At 41.0% G+C, this 16,729-nt stretch overlaps 1 protein-coding gene across 1 annotated transcript in view; it reads left to right on the plus strand.

The window, feature by feature from the left end:
* Nucleotides 1–217: 217 nt before the first annotated feature.
* Nucleotides 218–16,729, plus strand: part of CUBN (cubilin) — a gene marked incomplete at both ends in the record, with an annotated part of 282,744 nt that continues 266,232 nt past the window's right edge. Inside the window, 8 exons of the mRNA XM_080716933.1 lie at nucleotides 218–330; nucleotides 1,029–1,158; nucleotides 2,055–2,150; nucleotides 2,687–2,725; nucleotides 4,599–4,700; nucleotides 6,030–6,133; nucleotides 15,179–15,305; nucleotides 16,402–16,564. Coding sequence (XP_080573059.1) covers nucleotides 218–330; nucleotides 1,029–1,158; nucleotides 2,055–2,150; nucleotides 2,687–2,725; nucleotides 4,599–4,700; nucleotides 6,030–6,133; nucleotides 15,179–15,305; nucleotides 16,402–16,564 — 874 coding nt within the window. The remainder of the gene's footprint in view (nucleotides 331–1,028; nucleotides 1,159–2,054; nucleotides 2,151–2,686; nucleotides 2,726–4,598; nucleotides 4,701–6,029; nucleotides 6,134–15,178; nucleotides 15,306–16,401; nucleotides 16,565–16,729) is intronic.

A 16,729-nucleotide genomic window follows, 5' to 3' on the forward strand; every position in this document is an offset into this window, starting at 1 on the left:
CTCACAAGTTGAAGAGTACTGAAGATCTGAGATCATTTACATTCCTGAGGGAAGAGAAAATAACCTAGCCTTCTTGAGCAAAGAAGAAAAGACTGAAAAGTTAACAAGATGTTCCACTGGTCAAAGTACACCTGCCTGCTCTGCTGTTATACAGACTCCCAAACTCAGTGGTTAGAGTGGCCTCCTTACCTGCCAACCCAGCAGACGGGCGAGGAACATGTCCTCGCCGTTCCTCTGGAGTGTGGTTATTCTGTTGACATTTGCTGAATTAGATGGTGAAGCTGGAGGACTTGGGCTGCAGCAGCAAAAGAGGAACGCCGATCTCCAACAGTAAGCAGATTCGTGGGTCTCCTTTGCGGATGCACTAGGGTGGTTCCTTGCAGGTTTCACCAGTATAGCCAGATGAGCCCGAGTGCAATTTTTCTTGAGGGAATGGTGATATGAAATAGCCAACAGGGAAAATCATTTGGACTGATAAATGAAATTACTGTGTGTGTATGTGGTATTGGGGATTGAACCCAGAGGTATTCTGCTTCTGAGCTACACCCCCAGCCCTGTTTTATGTTTTTACTTTGAAAATGGGTCGCACTGGATTGCTGAGGGCTTCACTAAGTTGCTGAGGCTGCCTGTGAACCTGTGATCCTCCTGTCTTAGCCTCCCAAGTACTGGAGTCACAGGCATCTGCCATCATGCCCAACTAAAATTATTTTATTATACAGAAGTTATCATTTGCTTAAAATCTAAGTACAGCCAGGCATTATGGGGCACGCTTATTATAATCCAAGCATTTGGGAGACTGAGACAAAAAAAAAAAAGAAGAGAAAGAAAGGAAGAAAGAAAGAAAAAGAAAGAGGAAAAAAGGAAAAAGAAAAGGGCAAAAAAGTCAAGTACAAGATTACCAGGAAATATCTCCAGGAAATTTACAGAGGAAGAAGTAGCAGATAAGCATATAGTCAGTGAGAAACTTTGTTTAGGTTTGAAAATTCTATGTGCTAATAACTAATGCATTCTGTGTTTGTTTTATATAGACCTCGTATATCTTCAGAGAAAGGAAATTTAGTGTTTATTACAGGATCTACCCAAGACATTGAATTTAGAACTGGATCCCTGGGAAAAATTAAATTAAATGATGAAGACCTCAGTGAATGTTTACATCAGGTATACACTGGAAACCCACTGACATTATTTTATGTATCCTTGTATTGTGAAATAATTGAATGGCTGTGCCTTCAATCTTTAGCACACAGAATGTAATTGGAAGCAAGATGATTTTTTTGTAAAGAGCAATGAGCTAGGGTTAGTGGTGGGTAGAGGGAGGATTGCCAGCAGGAATGGCTCGCTGATCAGGGAAGTCCACCTTAGTCAGAGATGCTGCAGAGCACAGTACTAGAACCCCACGAGGCAGGCACAGAGGAGGGGACCAGAGAGAGGTGTTGCTGTGGCAACCTTACACCTGCCACAGAACAGCACTGTCCAATTGCTCTCATGCCTTTCGAATGTTTTTGCATCAGTATTTACTGCAGCATACTTGCATATGAGTCACAGTAGAGAGCTGCTTTGTTGAGAGCTTACTGTGGGTCAGTGCTAACTGTAGAAGTTGATGCACGGGATCTTTTCTGACCCTCACAGCAGCCCAGTGAAGTGGCTTTATCATTACTCCATTCAGAAGAGACATAAAGCTACCCTAAGGCAGTTAAATAATTTGCCTGAGACTCACAGTAAGTGGCTAGGCCAAGGATTAAAACCAGAAGAGTCTGATTCCCAGCCAAGCTTCTTAAAAGTCACCCTAAGCAATTATCAGTGAAAAAATGCAAATAGAGAATATATCAATTCTTGTTACTGAAAAGGGTAAGTGGAATTATGCCATGGCTATTTTGGTCTAGTGTTTATTATACATGGCATTGCTTTGGGTTTTTTTTTTTATAATAAGCAAGATCTTAGTGCTTAAAATAGAATCCCACTCAAGGTTTTTTTTTATTATATTCCTATGAGATGCACATGATTTTCTCACTAGAATTCTTTCTTTTTTCTTCTTTCATTTTTTTAAAAATTAGATCCAGAAAAACAAAGATGATATTGTAGATTTAACAAGGAATGTAGTTGGTCTGCCTCAAAATATATCTGGCCAAATCCATCAACTTAACTCCAAGGTAAGTCTGATGTCCATCTCCTCAGAGTAAAATGATTTCACCTTAATTCGGCTTTGTAAGTAATTCACTTTTCAGGGAACATCTAAACTTTGAATCTCTTTAGAGATTTATCGTCGTAATTATGGGCTTTTTAGTTAAGCAGCATAGCTCTAACGGTGATGGACAGAAGGCAGGAAATGCTATGACAAGGGCCTGTTTTATACATAAGCCTTGCTCGGGTTCCCATAGCAACCTTCTTATTGGAGAAAGGGGCTAATCACTGAAAATCCCCTTCACTGTGTGCAAAGAAGGTATGAGTCAGCTTATCAGTACTTCTTTTAAAAAGATCTTTTTAAGAATGAATTCTATGTGATGGAAGGGAATAAGAAGAACGGGAGGCCTGGAGGGGAGAGGAATGAGGAGGGAAAAGTCGGTGAAAGTAGGAACAGTAAGTCCCTATTGGGGTGCATTAGGGGACTACGTCACGGGGTTCAACACTGCATATGAAAAGCCTTCAAACCAGCTAATCGATGCTTTCTCCTCCCCTCCCCCATTAGCTTGAGGATCTTGAGAGAAAATTCCAAAGCTTTCAGCAGGTAAGGTCATAATGGCTAGAAATCTTTTTTCTGAAAACATTGATAGAGTTGGCATCTTATTTGAAGGTTAGTTATATAATCAATATCAAAGACTTGCTTTTTCCATACTTTAGTTCTCCTCCTAGGATGCAGATGAGGAACCTGCATCTAAGAGAGATAAAGTGGCCAGCCCCTGGCCACTGAGAATGTGAGGTCTCTTGACTCCAGGTTCACAGTCCGAGTCCATCCCCCCCCCCCCTTGGTACTGGTTCCCTTTAGTGATGCCATAGTAGGTTTAAGCGTGTTGTGCTTGGTCAGCTAGTGAGACTTCAGCTTGCTAATTGTGGCAACAAAGACTGAGTTTTGAAAAGCCATATATCCTCTCTCACATTAAATTCAGAAGTCTGGAGTAGATATTCCCATTTTTCTTAAAACTACATTTGTTAGTAATTAAACTTGAAAATTTCTTATGGAAAATATTCTGTAACACATGATTGCAAACTGGTCTATGTGATTTTAAACTTTTTTTGTAGAAGATGGACTTGACTTTTTTATAAAAACCATGACCTTCTATCCAGAAAAATACACAAAATCTCCCCAGATTTAAGATTTTGAGGGCTTTATTGTTTTTTTGTTTTTGTTTTTGTTTTGTTTTTTGCGGGTTTGGGGGTGGAACAAGGTCAAAATAAGCTCAGATCATCTTCTTTCTCCCTGTCTCTCAGAAAAAGTTTTTAATGATTTTTGGGGATGAATGCCTTGTTGCCTGTAGACAGGGCAAGAGCTCCTTAGCCACCAGTCTCTGCCACTCCCTCTTGTCTTCCTCCTGACTGCTGATTTCACTTCCTGCTGGGCCCCAAAAGGTTTTAGAGTTTTTAATCCCTGGACACTGTTGTACACCAGAAAAACTTCTAATGAGCTTGTGGTGAACGTTTCTAATAGTAACTTTTGATGGATGCAGCTCATTATGATACTGGCGTAAAGACAAACAGAATAATAGAAGAGAACAGAGGCCACCGAGACTCCTGCGTGGATGGTCCTGATTTATGACAAGGCTGGAGACAGAATAGGCTCTAATAAATGGCACTGGGCCACTCAGAGGTCTCGGACTCTCTATTTCATCTGTAAAACAAAGGAAAAGGGCTTGGTTTTTTTCCCTGTGCGTCATTGTATACACACATAAAGGTAATGAATATTCTTGTCCCTATTTAAACTAAGAGCTAGCCTGTAGGTAAAATTAATAAAATAGCTTCATTGCATGATCACGTGCCCTCCCCAAAGCGCCCAACAATATTAAAAATCTTACAAGATTAAAACTGGTATCTGACGTAAGGTAAGATTCCCCAGGTCATGTAGACAAAGGTAGGTCTGTTTGCTGTTCAGGTCTGAAAGGGTCTGAAGCGGTCAGGTGAGCCCAAGGGTGGAGGGTGTATCTTACTGGCCACATTTCAAACAAAGGGGGTTGGAGTGAAACGAGTTCAGTCATCTTAACCCAGGGAGGCGGGGTGGCTGTAAAAGGAAATCAGATTTCAAAGGCCTTTCTGGAGGTACCAAAGATAAGAATAATGGGCAAAAGAATGGGAAATTTCCACTTTTTCTTAGTGCAGTCGGAATATCCATTTTTATTCCCACACATGAAACCTTCACTCTTGATTATTGACATATATTTCTCAGAAAAACAATACTTTTTCTAAAGAATGGAGTGAGATTCTTCTTTCTTCATGCCTCACTCACAAAAACACTTAAAGAGTTAAGGAATCTCGGCGGGAAGGCGTGAGTAATGGATTGTAAGCCCACTGATGAGGACCAAAACCAAGTCCTCCTGTGGCCTGTTCTGAGACGGCCTCTGGCTGCCTCACTGCCAGGGCCACCCTCTCACTGGCCTGTTTTGTTTCAGACAGTGGACAGGAAAGCTTGCAGCAGCAATCCCTGTCACAATGGAGGAACCTGCCTCAACCTCTACGATTCCTTTTTCTGTCACTGTCCCTCATGGTGGGAGGTGAGTCACATAGTCCCTGATTAAAAACAGTGAGGAGCCCTGTGGTTTCCCTGGAATCCTTTGGACACGTTCAGTGTTCTGTGTAAAGTCTGTAGGATAGCATGGCCTCTGGAATCAGAGTGAATTATACCCCGTATGCCAAATGATGGCAAATCTGATTGGACAACCCACGGATACTATGTCATCTGAAAAAGGGGCTCACCTGATTGAAGAGCTCCATGGAAAAACACAATGTATAATGTGTGTGTGTGTGTGTGTGTGTGTGTGTGTGTGTGTGTGTGTATAATTTATTTTATTTTGTCAAAAATTTAGCCGGGTGTGGTAGTACATGCCTATAATCCTGGCACTTGGGAGGCGGAGACAGGATTTCAAGTTAAAGACCAGCCTCAGCAACTTAGTGAAACTGTTTCAAAATGAAAAATAGCAAGAGCTTGGGGTGTAACTAAAAGGTAGACTGTTCCTGAGTTCAATCCCTCCCACCATTGTTTTTAAAATTATGAATATATTATTTTATATATATTAAATATTTTAAAATATGAAGTTTGTAAAGCTATAACTTTTTTTTTTGAGGTACTGGGGTTGGAACCCAGGGGAATTCTACCTCAGACCTACACCTCCAGCTGTATTTTTTAAGTTTTATTTTTAAACAGGGTCTCACTAAGTTGCAGAGAGCCTCACTAAGTGGCTGAGGCTGGTCGCGAACCTGTGATCCTACTGTCTCAGTCCCCCAATCCTGGGATTATAAGCGTGCGCCATCATGCCTGGCTCAAGGTATAACTTTGTATTATGCTTTATGGGTGCATGGTAGGGCATGATATTTCTGATAGCATTGATTTAAAACATATGACACACCTATGTAAGTGTTCTTGCCCTCTTCTGATAAGGGCAAAAATGTCCCCAGCCTTCACATTAGCAACAACAAAACTGTTAAGTCTCCAGAGGCTCAGCAGCTTTGTGAAGTGTACTGCTCTGGAGAAGGAATTACCTTGTGTGACCACTGTGAGCCCAAGAAGAGCTCTTCGGTTCAGTCAGGTCGCAGAGCATTCTAGAGGAAGGCTGGCGGAGGTGAACATTAGTATTATCATATTTGCATTTGAGGATGTATGCACTGTCCACATGTAACTTCTTATGCATGCTGTATAATGATTGGCCCCCGATGTCTCTATCCTTATACATGCTTTATGACGATTGGCCCCGATGTCTCTATCCTTATACATGCTTTATGATGATTGGCCCCGATGTCTCTATCCTTATACATGCTTTATGATGATTGGCCCTCAATTGTCTCTATCGCGGTGGCACCTGACTTTGCTCTTTACGTGACTGCAGGGCCCTCTCTGCGCAGATGACGTTAATGAGTGTGTAGTTTACTCAGGGACACCCTGGAGCTGCCAGAACGGAGCCACGTGTGTGAATACAGTGGGGAGTTACAGGTAACTATGTATATGGATTGTGAATATCCAGGTACATTTCTGAAGGGTTAAAATATCCAGAGTAAAAACGTTCAAAATTTACTATATTACCAGTAAAACTAGGTACTCCATGGGGGTAATTTATGCCTCTTATTAAACATATGCACAGTTACTTTTACTTAGGTGAGCAAAAGTTAAGGAATCCCCAACTCTCACCCTGAGAAAAAAATCCTTTCTCCAGCATCCTGAGTAATGGGTAGAAAGTGCTAAAACTGGCAAGATGGCCTGAGCATTAGTCAGGGTCTGAGTGTGGAAGAGGCAGCCTTGAAGAAGGGGCATGCCGCCATCCCGACATACCACAGCTGGACACCTCATAGATTAGCAAGCTCACGGCTTTAGTAAAGATAGTTCCATCCAATGAGGCATAAAAATGTCATCCAAAACATTTGGATGACATTTTTTCTTTTTTTCAATTAGCCACAAGGTCCCTGACTACAATCCCCACGCAGCTCTATCTTTTCTAATTTATTTTGTCAAATGACTAACCCACAGCATTTTCCTGCTCAGCAATAATGTCACCTTTCCAGGGAAACCTTCCCTTCCCTCCCTAACCTGAGTGAGGGTCATAGTGCCCCCAGTCCCTCCTCACACTTCAGGAATGTGGGCCATCAGAGACATGCTGGCCAACACATTACCTTTTTAGTAATCACGTCCTGGCCAGGTGTGGTGGCACATGCCTGTAATCCCAGTACTTGGAAGGGTGAGACAGGAGAATCAGATTCAAGGCCAGGAGCCTCAGCAGTTTAGCAAGATCTTCAGCATCCCAGTGAGACCCTGTTTCAAAAAAAATATTAAAAAAAAGCTGGGCGTGTAGCTTGGAGGCAGAATGTCCATACAGTAGCAACAATAATGACAACAAATAATCAAGTCCAGAAATTTATGATGGATCATCATCAAATTTCATTGTGTGTAGTTCCTCAAAGTCGCTTAAAAATGTCTAGACATTATCTTCCTCCATATTTTGGCTGGTTTCTTACATTCTGTGAACATTTACAAGAAATTTGTCCTACGATGGCATGAACAAATTGTCTCAATTCTCTTGGACATAATCTCACTGGATTAATAGAATTTATTTGCTGTCTTTCTACTCTCTCCCGCTATCATGTTTTTCAATTCTCTTACAAAAATATATATTCTGGCCAGTGTGGTGACACATACCTTTAATCCCAGTACTTAGGAGGCTGAGACAGGAGGATCGCAGGTTTGAGGCCAGTGCACAGTTATTTAGCAAGACCTTGTTTTAAATAAAAATAGATAAAATAAAAAGGGCTGGGGGTATAACTTGGAGTAGAAAGTCCCTTGATTCAGCCCTCGGTGCCAAAAAAAAAAAAAAAAATTCTGTTCTTTCCAACAAATTTAAGTGTCATAGTTTTGTTTTTATCCCTGTCATCTGTTAAGACATTATTTTCTCAAAAAACAATCTTTGTCTTTTTAATCGATTCTTTTGTTGTTTAATCAAAAACTTGATTTGATCTTGAAAACCTTTGCTCACTATAGGTTATAAACTTAACACATTCAAACCTCTGGTGGACATGTTTATGAGTTCAATCATTATGCAAACGGAAATTAACCACTGCTACCTTAAACTTAATGTTACATAATCAAAGTGCCTCTGCATGGTGCAAAAGGACCTGGGATGTTAGGAAGAGTCTGAGCTTTTTTATATTATTATTTTAATGAAAGCAATGGTCCTGCCATTCCTTACCATAAAAATACAATATTCAGAAATTCAAAATGTTATACATTTTGAACTTTGATCATTTTACAGATTTTCTTACAGTTGAATAATAAAAGAATAAAAACTTTAGCACTTTCCAAAATACCTGCAGTGTTTGAGGATACAAATTATGAAAAAAATAAATAATCCAAAAGACTGGAGCAAGCTCACTTCAAAATGAAACCCTCTGCCGGGCGTGGTGGCGCACGCTTGTAATACCATTTACAAGCATGTGCTACATATCAAGGGTTCATTTCTGGTTCAATTTGATACATATGAGGGGGCAGACAGAGAGAGAGAGAGAGAGAGAGAGAGAGAGAGAGAGAGAGGGAGAGGGAGGGAGGGGGAGGGAGGGAGAGAGAGATAGAGAGATGAGAGAGAGAGAGAGAGGGAGGGAGGGAGGGAGGGAGGGGGAGGGAGGGGGAGGGAGGGAGGGAGAGAGAGAGAGAGAGAGAGAGAGAGAGAGAGAGGGAGGGAGGGAGGGAGGGGGAGGGAGGGAGAGAGAGATAGAGAGATGAGAGAGAGAGAGAGAGAGAGAGAGAGAGAGAGAGAGAGGGAGGGAGGGGGAGGGAGGGGGAGGGAGGGAGAGAGAGAGAGAGAGAGAGAGAGAGAGAGAGAGAGAGAGAACCATTTTGTTTCAAACTGTGTTTTTTCTTTTTAAATATACCTTTCTTGGTGCTTTGTTCAGAGTGATAGAAACAGCACACACAGCAGGCGGTGTGTTTCCCTCCGGATTCCAACCCTCTCTATTTCCCCCAGTTCATGTTATTGAGATTGGTGTTGAAAATTTTATATATGTACATAACATCATACTATTTTCTTCATTAAACTCCTCCTCTCATACACACACTTCCCTTCCTTGACCCCCTTCCTCTGTTTTCCTGGAATCTCTCATTTATTTAGTTTCTTTTTTCCCCTAATTTCTCCACATATGAGAAAAACCTACAGCCCTTCACTTACTTACTTTTTAAAATTATATATTGCGTGTCTGGGATGGAACCCAGGGGCATTCAACCTCCGAGCTAAACCCCCTGCCCTATTTTTTATTTTTTCATTTGAAACAGGGTCTCACTAAGTAGCTGAGGCTGTCCGTGAACCGCGATCCCCAGGTCTCAGCCTCCTGAATGCTGGGATGACAAGCTGCGCCATCACACCCGGCTTCCCTTCCCTTTCTGAGGCTGGCTGGTGTCACTTAGCAGAACATTCTCTAGTTCCGTCCATTTTCCTGCATAGAGACAAGAACTGCATTTCCAGGCAGTGGGTTCACTCTGTGAGAGCAGTTCTGATTCCTTACGCTGACTCTGGGAATGATTTCGATTTCTAGTCTCTGCCCTCCATCCATTTGCTGGAGGACATTCGAGCTCAGAACAGCCACAACTGGTTTCTGCCTCTTGATATGGGGAGAGGCACACGATATGATAATACAAAGCCTTGACTCCCTGTTAGTTACATATACTTTAAATATTCTAATCCGGGCATCTACCTGTGATTTTTTAAAGACATAGAATGAAATCAAGTTCATGAGTATGAAATTTAATTCTTGCACTGTGTAATCGTATGTAATGAAGCACTGAAAACTTAGACATTTTTTGAGTTCTATTAATTATGTAAGGTGATGTCCTTGTTAATCAGTAGTTTCAGTGCGATTTGAAACCTCTTTGGGTAATTTCAACACACATTTCCTAAGGGAAAACTTGAGCCAATATCGAGTCATCTGTACCTGCAAAAATTGGTCCTAATGGGCAACATTTGCTTTGAATTTGAGGCTTGCTTCAGTTTTCTTAACTCTTTGAGCCAATTTACTTGGGGAGGAAAATGAAACTTTTAACAGAATTGATTAATCATAATTGTAAAGACGTTTGAAAAGATAAAGCACTATAAAAATACTAATTAATTGAGAGCCCTGATTCATGGACAATTTTTTTTTTTTGTAGCACTGGGATGGAACCCAGAGGCTTTCTACCTCCAAGCTACACCTCCATACCTATTTTATATTTTATTTGGAAACAGGCTCTCACTAATTGGCAGAGGGCCTCACTAAGGTGCTGAGGCTGGCTTTGAACCTGCGATCCTCCTGTCTCAGCCTTCCAAGTACTGGGATTACAAGCGTGCACCACTATGCCTGGCTACTACTTTTGATAAACTTTTTTATAGCAATAAGAGTAGAACAAAAGAAATCCTATTTTCCTACTAATTATTGTGTTTTGACCCCAACTGCTTTAGACAACATAATACTATTTTGCCATTTATCAATACTATTGTGGCTTCTTTAGTCTAAAGAATTGGTTCTCATTGTTTCCCTGTTTAGGTTGCATTTAAGACAGCCCTGAGGGGTTGTCATGTATGCTGTGTGTTTAGAGTTCTGTTCTAAAGGCTTTTTATGGAAAAATGCATTGGTTAGGTTTTATTTTTCTCCAGAAACATGATGATTATCAGTATATTTCATCTTATTTATTTTCATTCTTATCACCAGTGGGTTTTAAAACACGCTGAGGTCAAACAATGAGGATAATCTGGCTTTAGCTCGGGTTAGTTAGATATTAAGCTCATTATCTCTCTCAGTTAACCAGTACATTAATACTGAACCCTGGACTCTAGCGCAAGTTAAATGATGACTATGGAAGTCTATTTGACCTCCTCTCAAGTACCAAATGCACCTGTAGTGTTTTGAAGTTTGAAAGCCTGGTTTTATTCTGCTGGAACCAAATCAGCAATAAAAAATAAAAAATTTGTTTAAAAAATTTATTATAATAACTCTAAAGGGGAAAGAAAAAATTAAAAAACTGTCTTCAGGAGCTGTGTGCATGCCGGTTGCTACCGCTCTATACCTCAGGATGCTCTAGAATTACAACACACCAACGAAAGTGTACGAAATGACTTCAGTACCACATAGTAGGGAAGAACTCGGGCAGGGATAATCATTAAGATAGCTTTAAAAGATGTATATATAAATTTTATTTCACATAGGAAATATATAATTTGCTGTATCAAGTTACCTTGGAAATATATTTTGCATGCAAACACTGCTATGTTAAGAAGACACATACAAATTCAAAGACTTCATACAAATTTACCTTTCAGAACACAGGAAGGTAATGCAGGTGCAGGTTTAACACAGACCTAGGTGTGTGTTCATCTTCTGTCAGTCATTACTTCTGTGGTCGTAGGCAGCCAACATACGTCCATAAATTGGGACTGTTTCTGAAGATCAGAGCAAGAAGCCTATGGTTTCCTTGGCTTTCTTTCTCTCTCCTCCTTTCTTTTCCTGCCATTATCTAAATTTAAATTAAAAATATCTACATTGTATCTGGCTAAAGAAGAGTATAGAGTTAACATCTACTGATCTCCAAGTGAACGTAGTAATGGAGAAGGAAGAGACAGTTAAGGAGAGAGAATTTTCCTCTGGTTTTTAGTCCTAAGAACCAGAATCATCCCTCAATCTTCAGTCATAGTCCAATATGTTAAGTGCTCAGTGTTATGATAGACACAATCTTCTGAGCACTTCCTACAGAGCACTGCCTTCAGAATGCAGTACAAAAATAGTGCTCATGAGTTAGTAAATATATATATATATATATATATATATATATATATATATATTTTTTTTTTTTTTTCGGTACTGGGAATTGAATCCAGAGGCATTCTACCCCCAAGATACACACCCAGACCTATTTTATTTTTTATTTGGAAACAGTGTCTTACTTGATTTCTGAGAGCCCCACCAAATTGCTGAGGCTGTCCTCAAACCTGTGATCCTCCTGTCTCAGTCTCCCAAGTACAAGGGTTACAAGCGTGCACCACCACGCCGGCTCTTGATCAGGATTTAAACCTGGCTTGTCTTGTCCCAGGGGTTCTCAAACACTCAGACTTCTCATACATAAAGAGACATAGAAAAAGAAAGTAGAAAATGGACTTATAAATTTATAATAATTGGTTTTATGATTTAAAAAATGGGGTAGGTTTAGGCAGTGATGTAGAAATAAAGTTTTAGCAATAAGGCCAGCTGGATCGAATGCTCATATATTTATATGAAATGTTGTAGTATTTTGTAATCACCCCACATCTAATAAAATTCTCTTTAAAATATTCTATGTAAGGAAAACAGAGAAAGAGAGGGAGGAGGTAGAGGAGGAAAAGCATGGAAAAAATGAGGGGAAGATAAGTAGCTATGAGTCAGGAAAGAGCAGGCGAATTGCTTGTGAAGTTTAAGCATTTGTTGTCATTCACATGTGGCCTTGTTTCTATACTTTTATTTGGTGCACTGTAATTGTACATCATACTGGGGTATAGATTGACAGGAAATATACATGCACACAACACACGGACACTTCCCTCCCCTCCCCTGTCCGTGAGTTTGAGGTTGGAATTGCTAATGTTGTATGCATATGTAGCATTATTTCGACTGCTATACTCGTTATATCTCCGTCTCCTACTACCTTCTTTAAACCCCTTTCTCACCTCTCTCATGCCACTGCAGTCCCTACTCTTCTACCTGATATTACCCTTGATTCCAAATTTCTGTCTAGTTTCCACATGTAAGAAAAAATATATAGCTATTGTTTTTGGAGACTGGCTAATCTCACTTAGAATAATATTCTCGAGTTCTATCCATTATCCTGCAAATGACGAGAGTTTTTCTTCTTTATGGCTGAGTAAAATTCTATTGCGTGTATATACCATAGTTTTGTGATCCGTTCACCTGTTGATGGACACCTACGTTGGTTCCATAATTTGGCTGTTTTAAATAACACTGCTATGAATATGCATATAATATTCTATAGTATTCTGATTTAACTTCCTTTGGAAAGATGCCCAGGAGTGGTATCACTGGGTCATTCTGTGGTTTTATTCCCCATCTTTTGAGAAATCTCCACACTGATCTCCGTAGTGGCTGCACTACTTTGCAGTCCCACCGACAGAGTATTCTTATTTCTCTGTATCCTCACCAGCATTTATTATTGTTTGTGTTCTTGATGATGGCCATTCTAACTGGAGCAAGATGGAATCTTGTGTAGTTTTGTGTGTGTGTGTGTGTGTGTGTGTGTGTGTGTGTGTGTGTGTGTGGTGTTGGGGATGTTACAGCAACTACTGAATATTAATATATCCCAACTTTTATTTTTGGCGGTGTAGGGGATGGAACCCAAGGTTATTCTACCTCCGAGCTACACCCTCAGCTGTATTTTTTTATTCTTTATTTTGAAACAGAATCTCACTGAGTTGCAAAGGGCCTCACTAAGTAGCGGAGGCTGGCCATGAACCATAATCCTCCTGTCTCAGCCTCCCGAATGCTGGGATTACCAATGTGCACCACCAAGCCTGGCTCTCATGTAGTTTTGATTTGCATTTTCCTAGATTGACAATGATGTTAATTATGTCTTCATATGTTTATTTCTTCTTTTGAAAAGTGTGTAGCTTTGTTTTAATAAAAAAAGCAATCTTAGAACACTCAAAAAATGTGATTTATTAATGAGACATCTTTTATATCAATATACAGTGATGTCATAAATCATGCGAATCATATTTACACTTAAATATTTATTTTAAATTCAAATTTAACTTCTCAGCCTATATTTTACTTGCTAAGTCTGACAACCCTAGTGAACACATGGCAAGTTGTTCACCACATTCTTACTTTCCATCTCTGGCCATATTTCTTGGTCTCTTCTTCTTTTTTTTCTTTTCCTTTTTGGTGGTACTGGGGTTCCTGGAAGCCCTTCTACCTCCGGGCTACACTCCCAGACCTATTTTATATTTTATTTGGAAACAGGGTCTCAAGCCAGCGCAGCTAGCTTCGAACTTGTGTGATCCTCCTGTCTCCGCCTCCCAAGCGCAGGGATTATAAGCGCGTGCCACCATGCCCAGCTGTTGGTCTCTTCTTGCTTAGACTCTATGCAAAAGCTATGCCAGCAATCGTTTCATGGGCATGCCACACTCGGTACCGGTTGCCGATCTTCTCCAACAGCCAAACTCACTTGCACTGTCACTCACACCTTACCATTGTAGAGTTCACCAGCTGGCCTTCCTGTGCCTAAACCTAACCTCTACCCTCTAACCTCTAACCTCTAACCTGTTACCCTAACCCTAACCACTAACCTTTACCCTAACCCTAACCTCTGAGCTATACTTTGTTTTTATTATTTTATTTAATTAATTAATTTTTTTGAAACAGAGTAAGTTGTTGAGAGTCTCAGGAAATTGCTGAGCTTGGTCTTGAACCTGTCATCCTCCTGTCTCAGCTTTCCAAGTATTGGGATTACAGGCCTGTACCTGGGTATAGTCTGCAATCCCAGTACTTGGGAGGCTGAGATAGGAGGTTTGCAGGTTCTAGGCAAGCCTCAGCAATTTAGGCCCTTGGTAACTTAGTGATACAGAATTGTAAAGGCTTAAAACAACCTTCTTCATTTGATTATTATTGCTCTGAAATATTCTAGTAACAAACCACCCATTACTAGCTTAGGTATCATAATAATTATATTTTGTTGTGAGTTAAAATGTGACTATGAAAGAAATGTTGCTTTTATAGCTAGAAGAAATATTATCTTTATAATACAATAATGATTATCACAGACTGACATATGCGCATCACACTTTGTGCAGGTGTATACCATTTAGAACACTGGGAGTTATTGGTTTAATCAAAATCACCTGTACTTTGCTGGATGTATTGGACATGCGTTTAATTCCAGCATTTAGGAGGCTGAGACAGAAGGATTGCAGGTTCAAGGAAAGCCTTAGCAATATAGTGAGAGTCTCAGCAATCTAGCAATACCCTTTTTCAAAACAAACAAAAAATTTAAAAAAGGGCTAGGGGTATAGGTCAGAGGTGGAATGTCCCTGGACTCAATCTGTAATACAAAAAATAAAGAGAGACCACCTGTGTTTTCTGTCTGGTCCAATAGAATGGATGATGTATGAACTTGCTGACCTCTCCTTCACCCTTCTTGAACCAGCCCTAACACCATGGTTTATAGATGTCTGACCTTTGAAAGTGCTGTTTGATAACTTGATACCTGGAGAATTTATAGTGGTAGTCTGAGATAGTAAGTCATGATTTTCTACCACTTTGTGAAGATAATTCTTTTATTCGGCCCTTGGCATGGAGCAGAGCAAAGTGATTTTTCTTCCAGGTCTCCAGCTAGTAAATCTGCCCTGCTGTTTTATGACTCCATGTTAACACCATCAAATTGCTATTTGGGTATTTATTATTATTATTATTATTATCGATGCTAAGAGACAGGCACTGTCCTTGGAGCCTGGAGCCTGACGTTGTGTTGTTGTGTAACCAACAGTTGTACTTGCACCCCAGAAACGTACGGCCCGCAGTGTGAGTCCAGGTACGATGACTGTGAAGGGGGCTCTGAGGAGCGCTGCGGCCACGGCATCTGTGAGGACTTGCACCGGGAGCAGACGGGAGAGGTGGGTCCCTTCCCCTGATAGACCCATGGAGCCCTGGGCGCCATGTCCCGTCCCGAGTTGACTGCCGGCGCACCTCCTGAGGAGCCTCAGAGGTGAGGCCACGTCTAGCATGTTGGCAGGACACAGGCCAGGATGGTGAGAGACACAGAAGCCTGGACCCAGAGGTCTAAGATTTGATTCTATACAACACTAACATCTTTATTATTCTTTCGTGACTCTGGGTGGGACATTAGCTCCCCTTAGCCTGTGAGTTTTAACAGTGACGAAGCTCAGACGGCTTGTTCTCAGAGGCAGTGCACAGTTTTGAGTCAGGACTTTCCTGGCCCCGAGCCCGGCCTGTGCCGCAGACTCCAGGAGCCTGCCGCCTGCTATTCCTGTGCTCTGGTCCCACGACCTCGGCTCTTCACCTTCTCAATGTCACAGGCCTGGCCAGTTTGCCTCTTCATAAAACTTCAGTTCTTTGTTTTAATTCTATTTTTCTTTTTTTAAAATTCTTTATTTTATTTTATTTAAAAAATTATTGGTGCATTGTATTCATACATCATAATGGGTAAAAAATGTATGTAGACATACATACACACATCACCCAGTTAGCCCCTACCCAATCCCCACCCCATTTCCTTCCTATCCCTCCTTCCCATGCTTGGCTTAATTTTCTACTCAGGTAATGAAAATGTTTTCTTCCCATTGCACAGCGGGATGGGGGGAGTAAAGAGAGGAGAGGGTGGGAAGGGATAGAGAGACTTTTGAAAGGAAACAAGTGATTCTTCCAAGGTCTGAGCCTACCTGGGTGTTTTTTCCTCTACAAGACATCGCAAGCTAAGTTGATTGGCTTTGATTATATTGACTTACAGTTCTTGACTGTTGTTGCTCTTTTCCTTGGCATTTTTGAGATAAATCATACGAGTCTCTCACTCTGAAATAAGGGTGTTTTCATTTTTTCCATGGTCTTATCTAAATTGAAATGGGAAGAAAGAGAGAAGCCACTCAACTGGCCTGATGGGAATGAAAGTTAGACGATAAGGGTGAGATTTCCAAAGGCTTTTCTTGCTCTCTTTCCTAATTGTCTTCCTCTATACTGTTGCCATTCTCCCAGCCCAAGTACAGATGCATCTGTGATGCTGGGTGGACGTCCCCACCCAACGGCACAGCCTGCACCCTGGATAAAGATGAGTGCAGCTTCCAGCCTGCGCCTTGCTCGGTGCACGCGCCTTGCTTCAACACTCCAGGCTCTTACTACTGTGGGGCCTGTCCAACAGGTACGTTCCCAGGGCCGCAGATCCAGCTCTGCTCGCTAAGCTGCCTACGCGGCAGGACCAGTTTCCTTCTCTTACTGCTGTGTAAGGAGACCATGCTTTGTAGATGTTTGAATCCTGAGCTTGTCCTATTCCACCAACTTCTGCTCAAGACCATTTTACTGCTAT

The sequence above is a fragment of the Muscardinus avellanarius genome (genome assembly GCF_963383645.1).
Source record: "Muscardinus avellanarius genome assembly, chromosome: 20".
Taxonomy (NCBI): Eukaryota; Metazoa; Chordata; class Mammalia; order Rodentia; family Gliridae; genus Muscardinus; species Muscardinus avellanarius.